General features: G+C 42.8%; 1 protein-coding gene across 1 annotated transcript in view; it reads left to right on the forward strand.

Moving 5' to 3' along the window:
* LOC122787396 (ERI1 exoribonuclease 2-like) overlaps positions 1 to 15,822 on the forward strand; it is a 149,808-nt gene that overhangs the window by 1,585 nt on the left and 132,401 nt on the right. Inside the window, exon 2 of the mRNA XM_044054091.1 lies at positions 295 to 451. Coding sequence (XP_043910026.1) covers positions 322 to 451 — 130 coding nt within the window. The 5' untranslated portion in view covers positions 295 to 321. The remainder of the gene's footprint in view (positions 1 to 294; positions 452 to 15,822) is intronic.

A 15,822-nucleotide genomic window follows, 5' to 3' on the forward strand; every position in this document is an offset into this window, starting at 1 on the left:
TGTACCAAGGACGAAAGCGGTTAATAAACTGATTTTGTGGACTTAAGTTCCAAAGTCTTCACCTCCTTTTTTGCTGTTCATAACTTCTAGAGTCTTAAAATGAAAGATTTTTTTATATCTGAACTAATTTGGGGATCACAGAAAATTCCTCCTCTTTTTATAAGGTCATCACAAAATGGATCACATGTCGTTCAGTACACTGTTTCATGTACTGAATTTTAGGTTGTGTGTTGCATTGTAATTTAAAGGAGCAACCCAAACTCAAGTGTTCATTTACATGCTTCTCTTTCCTAGAGTCAAGTTGATGCTGGAGTCCCACTGATGATCTGCTTGTCCCAGTTCTCTCGCTGGATTCGACATTTACAGCAGGAGAAAAATATAGCTTTTGTGTCTGATGCCTCCAAGCCTAGTAATCCAGAGACAAATGTCTGTGCTTTTGTGACATGGTCAGGTATACACTGTGATTATTTAGCCTTGATTCATTTAATTAAAATGAATAAATGACTATTATAGTGAACTGCACGGTTAAAGTATGGTTATTGCTTTATGAAGTTTAACTTCCAGAAAGTCTGTGAGAAGTAGTCATACAAGTTAAAGCGAAGGGTTACTACACAGCGCACATATAAATGAAAACTATTGTGAAGTAGAATTAGTCCAAAGAACTATTACATTTTTGACTTGCCTTTAAAAAGTACTTGGGTCATTTAAATACCATTTTAGAGTTTTTGTGCTTTAATTACATGATCTAATCCACTACGAGCAGTTTTCAGCTTTGCATGAACCAAATAGTCTTGCAGATGAAATTTTACCCTCCTCCCCATTGAATTTTGCACCCCAGCAGCAAGATCTCTGCCTCAGACCTGTAAGGTCTAAGGTCCTCTCTTGACCACCAGATATTCTGGAGTTTGCATGTTCTCCCATGTCTGCATGTATTTTTCTTTGGGTACTGCAGTCTCCTTCCAGTTTACCCAATAAGCGAATAGTAAATAATTGCAGTCTTTTCCTTTTGATGGTGGCAACATTGTGCAGTGTTACCAACATTACATTCACTTGTTTATAGAATTTCACACTGAAGTGTCTGGTTGTAGCCAGTCTGCTCTTGGGTTATATAGTGGCCACAAATTTGTAATTTTGGTCCATAATCCCTTTAACTTATTTTATTTGCTTGGATAAATGAACTGGCTATGATGCTAAGAGTAAATTCATATTTATGGACAATCTCTTTAGCCAGTCAACCAGCTTGTCAGCAGGAAGGTGAGAAGAAAGGTTAACACTTGGGAGATTCCATGCAGATGAGAGAAGAATAAATTAGCTTCACACAGTGGGGAAAAGTCAAAACTGAACTAGCTTGGAAGCACAGACTGAACTATTGCGCTGAATGCTGGCCACCCTAATTTGTAAGAGTAATAAAAATGTGGATTCTATCTTTGCAATCTGCGTTTTGAGTGTGTTTCTAGCTTCACTGTCCTGTACCATACTCAGAACTTTGATAGGTATATTGTTTGTAAAAGTATTACAAAGAGACACTCCTTGAAGTTTCTCATTTGTTAGGCTGAGCTGTTCTCCTGAACTTACACTCTTCCTTTTCTCTTTTTCTTTGAAGTCACTGCCCTTCTCCCCTTTCTGCTAACCTTTCCCTTGATGTGTAAGGTGAGGCTGTCCTTAATATGTATTAGTTGCTCTCCCTGTCTTATTTCAGCCACCCCAAAAACTTCATCAGCAAAGTCTTTTATGCACCATACTCCCAGTGTAATTTTCTTCAAAGCTTGACTGTAGTTTTCCATGACTTGTGCCTACTGTTTTTTCATACAGAGCTTAAGCACTTCTGTTTTCTTTCTCTAAAATGTGTTTTGTTTCCCAAAGTCATAATACTTTTAAGCAGTCTTTCAACTATTAATTTGTTTTGGCATTATTGTATGTATGATGTGATTTGCGGAGTGATGATCAAAACTTGTTTTCATTGTACTCCTGAATATTTAACAGTTTACAATTTACAAAGGTAATGTATACTGTGAAGTGATCAGACCTCTTCTGCAGTTGGCTTTGTCTTAGTAAAGCTTTCCCTGTACTTAAATAATAATAAAAATTCTGTTTTTGCTTTTTGTTTCCTTTTATTTTCGTCAGGGTTTTTTGTAATAGTGATGCTAAAGATGTTTGGTTTACATACAATACTGAGATTTTTCTGCTGTAGTTAATGTGATCCACTTTTAAATCTGTTCTGAAAATTTATTCGAACAAGACTTAGTTTTGTGAAGCTGAACCAAACTGTGATAAGAGCTAGACCACTTTTGGTACTTCCAAAATGGCAGCACACTGATCAACAATTAACTTCAGCTCTCCAATGTGATAACAGAAATTGTTTTAGTTACCCCTTTCCTTCTTCACCTCCCAGAGTCCTTCCAAATGTTAATTGAGATGAAGTGAGGCAAATACCTTTCAGCTCCTCACAAATTTAACAAAGTCAACGAAATTGAGAAATAACCACCAGTGATATTGTCAATTTGAGGAAGATTCAGGTATTGGCTAGTAAGTACACTGCCTTGGATGCCTGCAAAGAAGAAGCTAAGAGTCAAAGAAAATCAACTAGAAAATGTGTAAAGAAAACACTGACTTGGGTAAAAAATCCTGCAGCTGTTTAGCTAAAAAAAAAAAAAAAAAAGCAGCTCAAGCTCCAGCTTTGGTGTAAGACATGGCTTCCAGTAAGCTAGAGGAAAGAGTAAGTGAAATGTGTGCAGAGCAGATACAATAAATGAAACCCTGAAGGAGTATATCAACCGCAAATAACAAAAAAGCTGGGAAAATGGAAGAAGCTTTTTAAATAGATGGTCAGATGAGCCAATAAATCTGCAAAAGTCAGAGGTTGAAATGAAGAAAAGGCTGCTTGAGTGTGACACTGCTCAAGAAAAAAAATCTCTGAATGGTAGAATTTGAGGACGGAGCACGTAGGGAAAATCTGAGATTTTCTGCTATATTGGAGAAACTAGAAAGAACAGACTGTATTAATTTTATGAAGGCGCAAATAAGCAACTGGACTGGTATTCCATAGCAGGAACTGTTAGTTGAAAGGGTACACCATTTATATGATCCAAATTTGACCATGAGAAAGCAGACAAGAATTTATTAGTAAAGATCCTAACCTATCAGAAAGAATTGATTCTGACAAATCTATGGTAAAAGGGGAAATTCTTAGACGTTGGAGACAGAGTTTGTGGAAAACTGCTTGGTGTACAGTGAATAAACACGTGTATTCCAGTAATATGGGAATGTTTAGCTGCTGTATCCAGCTACCTTCAGAATATGTTTTCCTGGAGGATCAGTAATTTTTTTATGCAGAACAGTCTAAGGAGGAAATGCAAAAGTTTGTCCAAAAATGAGCCATCAAGCAGAAAGAGATTCTGCTTGTCATTCTTCTATAATAAACGACAAGAAGATAACACAGAAATTAGTGAATAAATAGAGTCTGCAAAGCATCAGTCTTTGTGAAATATGGCTGTAAAATAAGTGGAGTGTGAACTTTCGTTGACTTTGTTAAATTTGTGAGGAGCTGAAAGGTATTTGCCTCACTTCATCTCATTTAACATTTGGAAGGACTCTGGGAGGTGAAGAAGGAAAAGGGCAACTAAAACAATTTCTTTAACAATATTGCTATGGAACCTTTGACAATATAAATTTTAAAGTATTTTAGTTGCATGTGATAAAGTTAAAGTAAACATACTTTTTTTTTGTCTTCATCTTCTGTCTTTTTTTGGTATTAAAAATGTATGCTTTGCAGTACAAAAACAGAAGAAAAGCATGTTAATAGGGTGTAATCTTGGGCTTTTGAAGTAGGGGTGGGGTGTAAAAGTACACAGGTCATAATATATGTAGTGCTGATATGCTGTCTTAACTTTGCAAAGGTAAATTTCTGGATTAAGACCCATGACTTAACCTAATAAATTTTAAGTGCGAACAGATATGAGAACATCAGATATAATGAAAAGTTTTCCTTTAGTCTTCTGCTGCAAGCTGAAAGATGTATTACTATTTTTTCTCTTTTCCATGGAAACCAGCTGATAATAGGGCATTAAAAGAGCAGTGGGTTTCTTCAAGTCTAAAAGTTAATGATTTCTGAAAGTATTCAAGTAGTTTTCACATGTGGGTAGGGGGGATAAAGATAAGACAAAATTTAGTGTAAGTAGAAGCACAGGCAATAACGTGCATCTTGGTTAATCTCAATTTCAGGTTAAATGGGGGTCTGTGTTAGCAGCCATTTAGTACAGATGTTCCTAATAGGAAGGTTGAATGACATTTGAAGATGTGTATAGTTGTGTGTTCATATTAACAGGTTATTGGGTTTTTTAGAGGGTTTTTTAAACAAAAAGTCTTGTAAAATGTAACACAAGTTCCAGTGTTGATAAATGCATGAAGGCTTAATCTGCCAAACATTAATAGGGGCTTGTATCACAAATGCTGAAAACAGACCTTTAAAAAAGCTGCCATATATAATGGGTGGGAATAACGTCTTAACATAATGGTGATGCTTTCCATATTATCTTGGAGTGTGAATGGTCTCACAGGTATAGAAAAAAAAAGGAAAGAATTCTTAAATGCAGAGTTCAAATAGTAATGCTACAGGAGACATATTTGGAAAGCACTGAACATGTGAATTTGATAGAGGATTTCAAGACTGATGTTCTGCAGAATATTTAGGACAATGGACAAGGTGAGTACTTCAATTGCTAAAGGAGCTCCATTATTGATAAAAGAGGGAAAAAGATAACTGTAGATTTGTAGTAGTAAGGGGATACTGGCAAGGTATGAGGATTATGCTGGCATGTATTTATATTCCATTTCAAACTATTTTTGGGCTTAAACATTTTGGGAGAAATAATCTGGGTTTCACTAGGGAATATTACTTGTAGGTGTGGACTGGAATTTGATTTGAATCAATCAGGAATATATCAGGGGGACCTAGAAGGGAAACTATAACAAAAGAGGGTAGATTTCTGAAGAAAATTTATAAAAATATTTGGTATAAAAGTTTGAATTCAGTAGTAAGAATCTGGAGAGAATTCGCATATTGCTCCGCATGGAGCAATAACTGGGCTAGACTTGACCAGAAATGTACATTTCAAAGGAAAACTTTGGCTTTCAATAACTTTTTCAGATATTCTCCAATAAATATTTCATTAGCCTGCATTTTTATCATAGTAAAGATGAAACATGGCGACTTCACCACCTGCCTGTTAAAAAGAGATGAATTTAAGGAATGTGTAGTTGAAATTGAGTTATCCGGATCTTTATCCTTATAATGGCTAAAAGAATGGCAAAGGTGATGACAAAATTGATATGGACCAGTGTGGTTTTGTGGAGGGGAGGCAAACATTTGACAGCATTAACAGAGCAATAATGATCCAGAGTGAAGCAGAATGTAAGAAAATGCAGCTGTTCGTGGTGGACTTCTATGCAGACAAAGCATTCAGCAGAGTGAGCTGGGATTTTGAGTAGGGTAATGGAAGCATTTACATTTCCTGATAAAATGATAATGTTAATTAGAAGGACATGAGAAGGATCGGAGGCAAAAATCAAAGTGTGGAGGGTTCCTGTTTGACAGGTTGTCTGAACAGAGAAACCAAGCAGGGATATCTCCTTTTCTCTTTATTTGCATTATATTTTGAACCATCGGCAAAGAAAATAAGGGACTCAGAAATTCAAGGATTTGATTGGCATGGTGTTCATGAAAAGTTGGCTTTATTTGCAGATGCATTTTTCTCACTCCATCAGGTACAAAATATCTCTGTACCGTGGGATATTCTGAGGTAGTTAAGTTTTATTTATTAAAAAAACGGATTAGGATTAAGATAGTAAAGGCTATAGTTATAGTTGTAAACTATGTACCCCACACATGAATTCGTCCAGCAATACCCATATTTATGGGGGCAAGATAAAATTAAGTATTTACAAGTATAGATTAAAAAGGATCTGATTATGGCAGCTAAGGATATGTGGGAAAAGACTAAAAAGCGAATGTAAAAGCTAGGAAAGTGGATTGCCATTGGACATGGGTAGCAAAGATACATGCAGTAAAATGTTTTTAGTCCTTTAGTTTTATACACAGGTCAGGCATATTTTTACAAACCATAGATGAAATGGTAGATAGTAAAGAGTTGAAGGATTTTATTTGGGGGGGGAAGAAGGTAAGTGAGATAAGTTGTTCTTCCCAATAGAACAATTAGGTTAGGATTACCTGATTTGAAGGGATATTTTAGAGCTATACAGTTGACGCTTTTATATGTAACACAAGTAGAAAACTATACTTCAGAGTAGAAAAGGGATAATGATGAAGTAAGGGGATACTTCAAGAAATAAGGAAAGTGTGAGATTTTGTCTGCAGAGCCTTCGCTAAGGAGAATAGCAGTCGTACAGAATATTATATTCATAAAGTAGCATAAAGTATACTAAAAACTAAGCCAACATGGGAATGGTGAAAGCAGGTTCTGCCAATGGGGATGCCTACAATTAGGTAGGGGTATAGAGAATAGGAAAGAGGGGACTGGAATTTACTGGAGGAAGATGACAAGGGAAGCAGAATAGTGGGGAAAATAATTGGAGAAGGAAAGGTAATAGAATGGAACAGGCCAAGAAGACACTTGGATTGCAGGCTAGTGATTGCCTTCCCTATCAGGGATAGATGTCTGTGTATAGACAAAGAGAAAGGGATGGGGAATCCTAAATGAAAGACTTGGAACAGGCTGAGTTTTTAATTGAAATCTAGAACAGAAGCTAGGCATATAAAATATTGCACAATGGGTTCATAGTTAGGTACTGGGACTAGAATACCCTCCTGTTATAATTCATACTGATAAGCTGCAGTTCATTTACATTATCCTATTATTCCTTTTTCGTTTTCTCCCGTCTAGTCCTGGTGTTTTAGCAGTCCCTCACACACACAATTTCAACCTGAATCCACCTTATAGTCCCTTTTCCCTCACTACAGCTGCTTTACTTCTCCCTATGCAACTGGCTTACATTTTGTATTTGTGTTTTTCTGTCTTCTCTTCCAGCTGCACCATAACCGGAATGTGTGCCGGTCTGCCCCGCTCCAATCAGACTTCGTTTTGGTAGTCGTTGGAAGGCACCACACAGAAATGCAGAAGACTTAATTACAGGTCCACAAGTACCAAAGAAAAAAAGATGGAAGCTCTCTTTTAAGCAACATATGTGTAAAGAATATTTTAGTAATTAATTGTGGACAGAGCCCTGCTACTGTTTAACTGGTGCTTATACTTGGCCAATACAAAGAAGCTGTTTTGCAGTCTTTGTACTTATTTCTGTGCCCTGGACCCTACTAAAGCTATCACACTCGCTAAGGACTCCACAAGAGTGTTCGCCTCCCTGCCCCCTCTAACGTGGTGTTACTATTTCCTCCCACTGCTCACTAGATGGTAGTATAACACAAGGATGTTATGTGATCCTATCTCGCCTACATTCTGAATGATGGGTTCGGAGCCGATCCCTCGGCTCCGACTCGGCACGCTTATGCCAAAGAGCGAAGTCTCTTATTGGCTGAGCTTACTATATCCCAGGATGCACCACCACCAGTCCCCCAGATCTCGTTTGCCGCTTCCCTGCGAAGACGTGGTCTCGAGCTGGCTGGGCTGAGTAGCTTTTACTAACTACTTTTTCTGTCAGTTTTTTGCTCTTTTATATCACAAAAGCTGTTTTAACGGCTATCGCCTTTGTGTACGTTTGAATTGTGAATTTGGTTGTGTGTGATTGGGTTGAGTTTGTTTCGGCCCCCCTTACAATCCAGGGCCTTTCCGGTCAACCTTTGTAAACTTTCCAGGGTCTCAAGCCTTTAGTGGTTTAGAGTTCCCGGTCATTACAGCTAAGGTTGTGTTTTAAACTATTACTGTAAGCCTTGTTTTTGTCTAGCGAATCTATAGTTGTTAAATTTCCTGTCAGAAGTTGTTTAACATTATGTCTCAAACCCTAGGCCTTCGGCTTTAAAAATGTTCAAATGTGCTTTTAAGATGTCTGTTACTGATGATCATTTGCTTTGTGTATATTGTCTAGGGGCAAAGCACTTGCAGGAGTCATGCAGCGTATGTCACGCTTTTTCCTCAAGGGTCCTCCAGGAGAGGAAAAATAAATTGATTCTTAAGGGTTAATTAAACCCTCTTTGAAGAAGCCTTGGCATCCTCTCCGGCTCCTGCCAAAAGAAAAGGGCTTCGGTTCCGACCAGTCCGTCGGATCCGACTGCCAAGAGACCTAGGCAGGCCTCTCCGCCGGCTCCAAAGACTTGGAGCCGAGGTGAACGGTCTGCCTCGATGCCACCAGTATCGACTCCTCTGGCTTGAGCCGATGGCTGGGGCATCGAGGCGGGTCACCGTCGGCTCCACTGCTCTCGGAGCCGACAAGGGTCGCCGCTCAGACACTTCCTCCTCGGCGCCGAAGTCTATCTCGCACCGATGGAATCTGGTGTGAGTATTCCCTCGGCGCCGATTCTCATCGAGTCGCCGAGCCGGTCCCCTAGTCCCTTGGGGCCGAGGGAGAGGTCTTCTCGAACCCGTTCTGTTTCCTCTCGGTCTTGAGAATGTCGGATTCTGATATAGACAGGGTGCTCCAAAGACTGTTCCAGTCCCCAGTCTTCCAAAAATTTGTTTCGGTTCCGACCCAGTTGGCTTCGAGCCGATGACCATGACCCATCCCATTGCCATTCCTCCTCCGACTGCTTGGCTCCGTCGGAGCAGGTGCTCTTGGAGCCGGTGGAGATCTCAGGGTCGGCTCCGACCCTTACTCCAACCCGGCCTCGGGTCCGAGTTTGTCTGCGGACTTCTTCGGCTGGACCCGAGGTGATGTTTCGGGACCTATGCTTTCGGTTCCGAGCCTCCCTCTCGGTGCTGCTGCGGGACTTCCGTCTACTATCATGGCTCCGAGACCGGATACTCCCAGGATTCTGGGGTCCGGCTTTCAGGGCCATGAGGAGTGCCTTGGCCAAGTCCTCTTGGCCATCTCTCCGGTTTTACCAGCACCTTCCCTGGGCGTGGAGACTGGGTCTTTGGCAGTTCCCTGTCCGTGGCCAGCGGAGCCCCGAGGCCTGAGGTTACCCCAGTGGGGTTCCCTCCTCCTGAGGGTTCTTGGAGTTGTCTTCAGAGGAACCCCCAAGGAAGAGATCGTGCAAGAGGAAGCACGTGGACTCCCCAGTCTATTACATCGACACTGATATGGATGATGCGGAGGGGTCCCAGTCGGCCTCGGATGATGTCTCATTTGCAGACATCTTAGAGATCCTCAAACAACGAGGCGGCTGGATATCCAAACCCCCTCTGCTGACGAATCAGTGCTCCTCAAGGCCTTTGGGGCTCAGCCCTCCGCCTCCTGGGTGTCTCCGCCCTTGACGAGCTTCTGGATTTAGTTTGTCGGCGTGGGAACATCCAGATACCGTGGAACCAGTCCCTTCTCGTCCAAATAAATTCTTATCTGCTCCCCGAGAAGGAGTTCCTTACTAAAGGCGTGGCTGTAGATGCCATGGTGGTGGCATCTGCTACACAACAGGGCGTGGCAGAGGCTTCAGCGTCTATCCATCCTCCTAATAAGGAGTCTAGGAGTATGGATAGGTGCGGGAAGCGCACCCTGACTTCAGCGGCCTTTACCTTAAGGTCTCTGAACTATTTGGCACATTTTACAAGGCTTCAGAGGGATCTGGTCAAGGAGTTGTCAGATTCCCTCTCGGTAACCTACCTGAGCAGCTAGCCCAGTCCGTTAGCTCTCAGTTGGCTATCCTTACGTCAATTTCTAACTTCGTCCATGAGGCTTATTTCTATGCGGCGAAGGGGCGGGTAGAGCGGCAGGCACAGGCGTGGCTCTCATTAGACAAGCCTGGCTCCGCTTGTGTCAGTTCTTGGAGGCCTTCAAGTCTTCCTTCGCCGACGCTCCCTTTGATGGGTCCTCTTTGTTTGGACCCAAGGTGAAAGACACCCTTACCGCTGTGAGCAGGAGGGAAAAACTTTATCTGCCGTGAGGTGCCGTTATTCCACTCCCTTCGGCCTTACCCCAAGGCTAAAGGAGGGAAAATGTGGTTCGAAAATCTCGCAAGTTTTCTCCCAACAGCAGGAAGATTCCCGTCCAGAGGCAGAGGGCGGGAAATTTTTCAGGAGACGCCGTCCCAGAGGCGGCAGAGGGCCCGCAATTCTGGAGACCATGAGTCCTTTCGTGGCTCTTCAGCCTCCCACACGTCATGAGGGATTGCCCGGCTGTGCTGCTCGAGCCAGTCGGGTGTCGTTCGCCAAGCACCTAAATGCCTGGGAGTCAATCACTCAGGACAGATGGGTGCTTCGATCATTGCCGGAGGTTACTCCATCCCATTCAAATACTCACCCCACCGTCCCAAGAGAATCCCGGACCCTCCACCCAGTCAAAGGGAAATAGCAGCCGCAGAAGCTTTAAAGCTGCTAGAAAAAGGAGTCATCCAACCGGTCCCCACAGACCAGATCGGATCAGGAAATTACTCCAGGTTCTTTTAGTGCCAAAAGACAGGGGACCTGAGACCAATATTGGATCTCAGCAGACTGAACCAATCCGTCCACGAAATCCAAATTCGAATGGTCACGTTACAATCCATTCTCCCGTTGTTGGAGAAGGATGTTTGGATGTGCTCCATAGACCTCAAGGACGCCTACTATCACATACCAATACATCAGGCGTCCAGAAGGTATCTGCGCTTCAGCCTGGGAGTCAGTCATTACCAATTTTGTGCTCTGCCCTTTGGTCTCACCACAGCCCCCAGGGTGTTCACCAAGTGTTTGGCAGTAGTGACGGCTCACCTGAGAAGTCTTGGATTCCAAGTGTTTCCCTATCTCGACGACTGGCTCCTGACTGCCACCACCAGGCATCTACTAATGGACAACCTCAAAGCCACCATCTCCCTGGGGGTTTCCCTAGGGATTACATTCAATTGGTCAAAGTCTGTCTTGCTGCCCTCTCAACGCATAAAGTTTATAGGAGCAGAGATAGACTCAAGATTGATGCGCGTATTTCTTCCTGCGAAAGGATCCGAACTTTACAGGGCCAAGTTCAAGCTCTAATCTCGAGATCCAAAGCCCCAGCCAGGATGGTCCTACAGGTTTTAGGCTCAATGTCTGCCACGGTTCTTTTAGTTCCTCTAGCAAGATTACACATGAGGATTCTTCAGTGGCTGTTGTCAACTCAATGGTCCTTTCAGGATCTTCCCCTCAATCATCATATCATGATTACGGAAATATGCAAAAGGGACCTTCGCTGGTGGCTTCAGACATCCAACTTGGATCAGGGAAAACCCTTTGTTCTCCCCCCTCCAGTGGTTACCCTGACGACAGATGCCTCCCAGATAGGGTGGGGGGGGCATTGTCTGGGCAGGCTAGTTCAGGGCTCCTGGCTTCCGGACGAAGCTCTTCTCCACATCAACGTGTTGGAGATGAGGGCTGTACTTCTGTCTCTACAGGCCTTACACAAGTTTCTTCCCCAGGGCATCATCGCCATCCACACAGACAACATGTCGGTGGTTTGGTATCTGAACAAACAAGGTGGGACCAGATCGTACCCCCTTTGCAGAGAGGCCATGAGAGTGTGGGAATGGGCGGTAGCTACCAACCGCTTCTTGGTAGCGACCCACATCCCGGAAAGTCAAATATATTGGCGGACAAATTAAGCAGGACAATTCTCTCTCCTCACGAATGGTCTCTAAACTGCACAGTAGCAGCCCAGGTTTTCAACAGATCGGGGACGAGAGGCTGCGACCTATTTGCAACTCCACAAAACACCAAGTGCCAGAGGTTCTTCTCCTTGATTCCACATCAGGGAGGACCAGCCATGGATGCTCTAGCACAACCTTGGCCAACAGGGCTACTTTATGCCTTTCCCCCAATTCCACTCATTCCAAAAGTTATTCAAAAGCTTCTCAACTGGGGTCTTCAATGATTCTGATTGCCCCATACTGGCCTCGTCAGATATGGTTTCCTTACCTGAAAAAGCATGCAGTGGACGATCCGTGGACCTTAGACCTGATCCCGGTTGCTAATCCATCAGTCGGGACATTGGCATCAGTCCCTTCAATCTCTAAGATTAACAGCTTGGTTCCTCCACTTCCAACTTTAGTTAGAAGGCACACACTAGACCGGAAGTTGTTCACATTTTATCTTGACCCACAAACCCACCACTAACAAATTGTACCTCAGTAAGTGGAAGAGGTTTGCTATCTGGGCTCAACTCAAGGGCTTAGACCCTATCACTGCTCCTGTCCCAGAGGTTTTGAAATTCTTAACATCCCTGTTTAATCAGGGATCTTCTGTCTCAACTATTAAAGTCCAATTAGCTGCTATATCTAAATTCCATGAATCCACGGATCCTCCTTTGATGAGCAGCAGACTATGCAAACGCTCATTAAAGGTGCCAGTTTGTTAAGACCACCAGTGTTTCATCCTGCACCTCCATTGGGATCTTGATTTGGTGCTTCGTGCATTAACATCTCCCCTTTTGAACCGGCTGCTACATGCAATTAAAATATCTGTCTTGGAAAACGGCATTCTTAGTGGCTATTACCTCTGCAAGAAGAGTCTCAGAGCTTCAAGCCCTGTCTATTAAACCACCGTGCTTGATTTTCCACAAGGATAGAGTATCACTTAGGCCTAATCCATCCTTTGTCCCAAAAGTCTGTTCTAGTTTCTGTCTTCAACAATCTCTAGAGCTACCAGTTTTCTTTCCAAAATTCTCTAATGAAGCAGAATACACTCTCCATAAATTGGATGTTCACAGGCAATTCGCTTCTATTTAGACAGGACTCAGCAACTTCGTAAGTCAGACCAGTTGTTTGTGTCCTTCTCAGATAATAAATTGGGCCAAACCATCACAAAAGCTACAATCTCAAAATGGATCAGAGATTGCATAACTCAGGCCTACTCTTCTTAGAATAAACAACTTGCATCATCTATCAAAGCTCATTCTACCAGAGCTATGGCTACTTCTATAGCTTTTCATTCCAAGCTCGCTATATCGGAAATTTGTGCTGCGGCTACTTGGTCTAACCCGCACACTTTCATTTCCCACTACAAATTGGATGTGGCATCTAAAGGACGAGCATCATTTGGTTCCACGGTACTCAGGAGTGTTTTCCAGTGAGCCACCCAGGATTCAGGTGCTAGGCACGCTGCCCCATCATTCAGAATGTAGGCGAGATAGGATCACATAACATCTTTTAGTTATGTACTCACCATAACTTCAGATGTTTGGGATCCATCTCACCATTCCTGATACCCACCTCCTTCCCCTGCCTTGCAGATCAGAAGAGATTGAACGGTTTTGAGATCCACTGTTTTTATCTTGTTTCATCTGACGATGTTATATAAGCAGGGTATGCATGTGTGCATGTATGCGGACAAACTAGATCTGGGGGACTGGTGGTGGTGCATCCTGGGATATAGTAAGCTCAGCCAATAAGAGACTTCGCTCTTTGGCATAAGCGTGCCGAGTCGGAGCCGAGGGATCGGCTCCGAACCCATCATTCAGAATGTAGGCGAGATGGATCCCAAACATCTGAAGTTATGGTGAGTACATAACTAAAAGTTAATCTACTCACCTCACTGACCCACTCCACATCTACCCCGACTCTAGTACTTTATAGTGTAACACCTCACTTTCAGCAACAGTGTGTCTGCCTTGTCTACTGCACATTGGGCGTAGGTGCTTGAACTCTCTGGTTCCACTCTCCCTACCCCACTTGCACCAACCCTTAAGCTTGGGACTATACCCTCCTAGTATAGTCCATACTGATTGTTTCTAGACCATCCACTCACCTTGACCACCTGGGCTAGCCTGCTCCGTTTCACCCTCTATCTGCTCGGGCTTACTCCGCTCCCCTACCCTACCCCCATTCCCACCCTCCACCTCCTTAGATTTATACTTTCTTCCACCACACCCCATCCTTCTCCACATTCCTATCATCTGCTACTTCCTCTTCATAATCACTCCTCCTACTCATTTCTGCCACACCTATCACCCACCAGTGAAATTGAGACTACTCCTTCACTTAGCCACTCCCTCAGCCCACCCTATCCAATACTCCAGGGCTCTCTTACCATAGTGTTTCACATCACTATTCACACATTTCTAACTTCCCCCTACTTATCCTTTTCACTGTCTCTACCCCTCATATCATATACAGCTGTCTTACCCAACTACATCTCCCACAACCCTTATCGACCTAGCCCATAAACACATTAACCACTCCTCCATTTCGCCTTCTCTTTATAGCTTCACTTGTACTTGCCTTTTTAAACATAAGTTACTACAGTATACATCCAATCACACAAAACCAAAATTGAAGGCCATCATCACCTACCACCACCACTCTCACAAAACCATAAATACCAGTATTTATCTTACTTCTGTTTGGTGACATCCACCCAAACCCTGGCCCAACTTCTTCATCTTCTCATGCAACCCACCTTCATCCTCCACTTTCCCCTCTCCACTTCAAACCCCCCCTTACTCTCCCTCCCAGTCCTGCTATTTTCCACCCAAAAGCATCTCTATCTACTCTCTAAATGCCCAAAGCATTGTCAACAAAACCACTGAACTTCATGCCTGGATTGCCCACACCTCCCACATATTCTTACTCTATCTGAAACCTGGCTAAAACCTACTATCCCCAATATAGCAATATTACCACCTAGATATAACATCTTCCACTGTGATAGAAACACAAAGAAAGGTGGAGGAGTTGCCATTCTCTCTTATGATCAATTTAACCTCTCACCTCTAACCATCCATGTTCCAAACTTCCACCCTGCCAAACTACTTATCTTAAACTGCTATCTAAACTCAAATAAGAAATTTGCCATAGCCTCCTTATACATCCCACCAGGTAATATCTCCAGCCTTGAGCATATTCTGTCTTGGTTCTCCCTCAGTATAACTTATGAAACCATAATCCTTCGTTATGTCACTATAGACTGGTCCAAACTCGCAACTGACTCCTCACAACTCAGCATCAACCTACTTGGTTCCCACCAATTAGTTACATCACCTACACGCATACATAAAACCTCACATACTCACCCGATCCTGACTAACATCCCCTCTCTCTACCACAACTCCCTTACCAGATAGCTTGAGTGACCATCTTCCCACCCATATCCAAAGACACATACTCCAAGCACCAAAACCACATACTTTACAGAGACTTCATAGATTTAAATTTTAACCCTGAAACGTTCAACTCCTTACTATCACTTATCAACTGGTCATTCCTCAGGCAGCTCCCTTTCAGTGTCGCTGTGCTAAAGTTTAATCAAATATTTCTAAATATTCTCGACTTCCTTGCCCCAACTAGGAGAATCAGAATCAAAGCTAACTATGCCCCTTGGTTATCTAAAGAGACCATATCCTTTATGCAAAAAAGAGATAGTGCCTGGAAAACATGGGTTAAAACAAAAACACACTCACTGCTTCTAACTTAGACAACTCGGGAATCTCTCTAAAAAAACTAATCAACAGAGGCAGGAACACTTTCTACAACTCACCCCAGTTCAACAGAAAATCCAACCCGCAAAAGTTTTGGTCTACTGTAAACAAAATTTTACATCATGGAAACCCATCCACTCCCTCCCCTTTCCAAAATAACACCCCACTAAAAACTGCCACCCTTCACAACAACTACTTCATTGATAATATTCAAAAATGAACAGGCACCAACTGCAACCCTGTCCACCCCTCCCATCTTTTCAAAACCACACAGCACCAACCTTTTCTCAGTCAAACCAGTTTCCATTGCCTATATTAAATCTCTGCTACTCAAACTCAAGCCTT

Source organism: Protopterus annectens, chromosome 13.part0, assembly GCF_019279795.1.
Source record: "Protopterus annectens isolate FY-2018-M chromosome 13.part0, PAN1.0, whole genome shotgun sequence".
Classification (NCBI taxonomy): Eukaryota; Metazoa; Chordata; order Ceratodontiformes; family Protopteridae; genus Protopterus; species Protopterus annectens.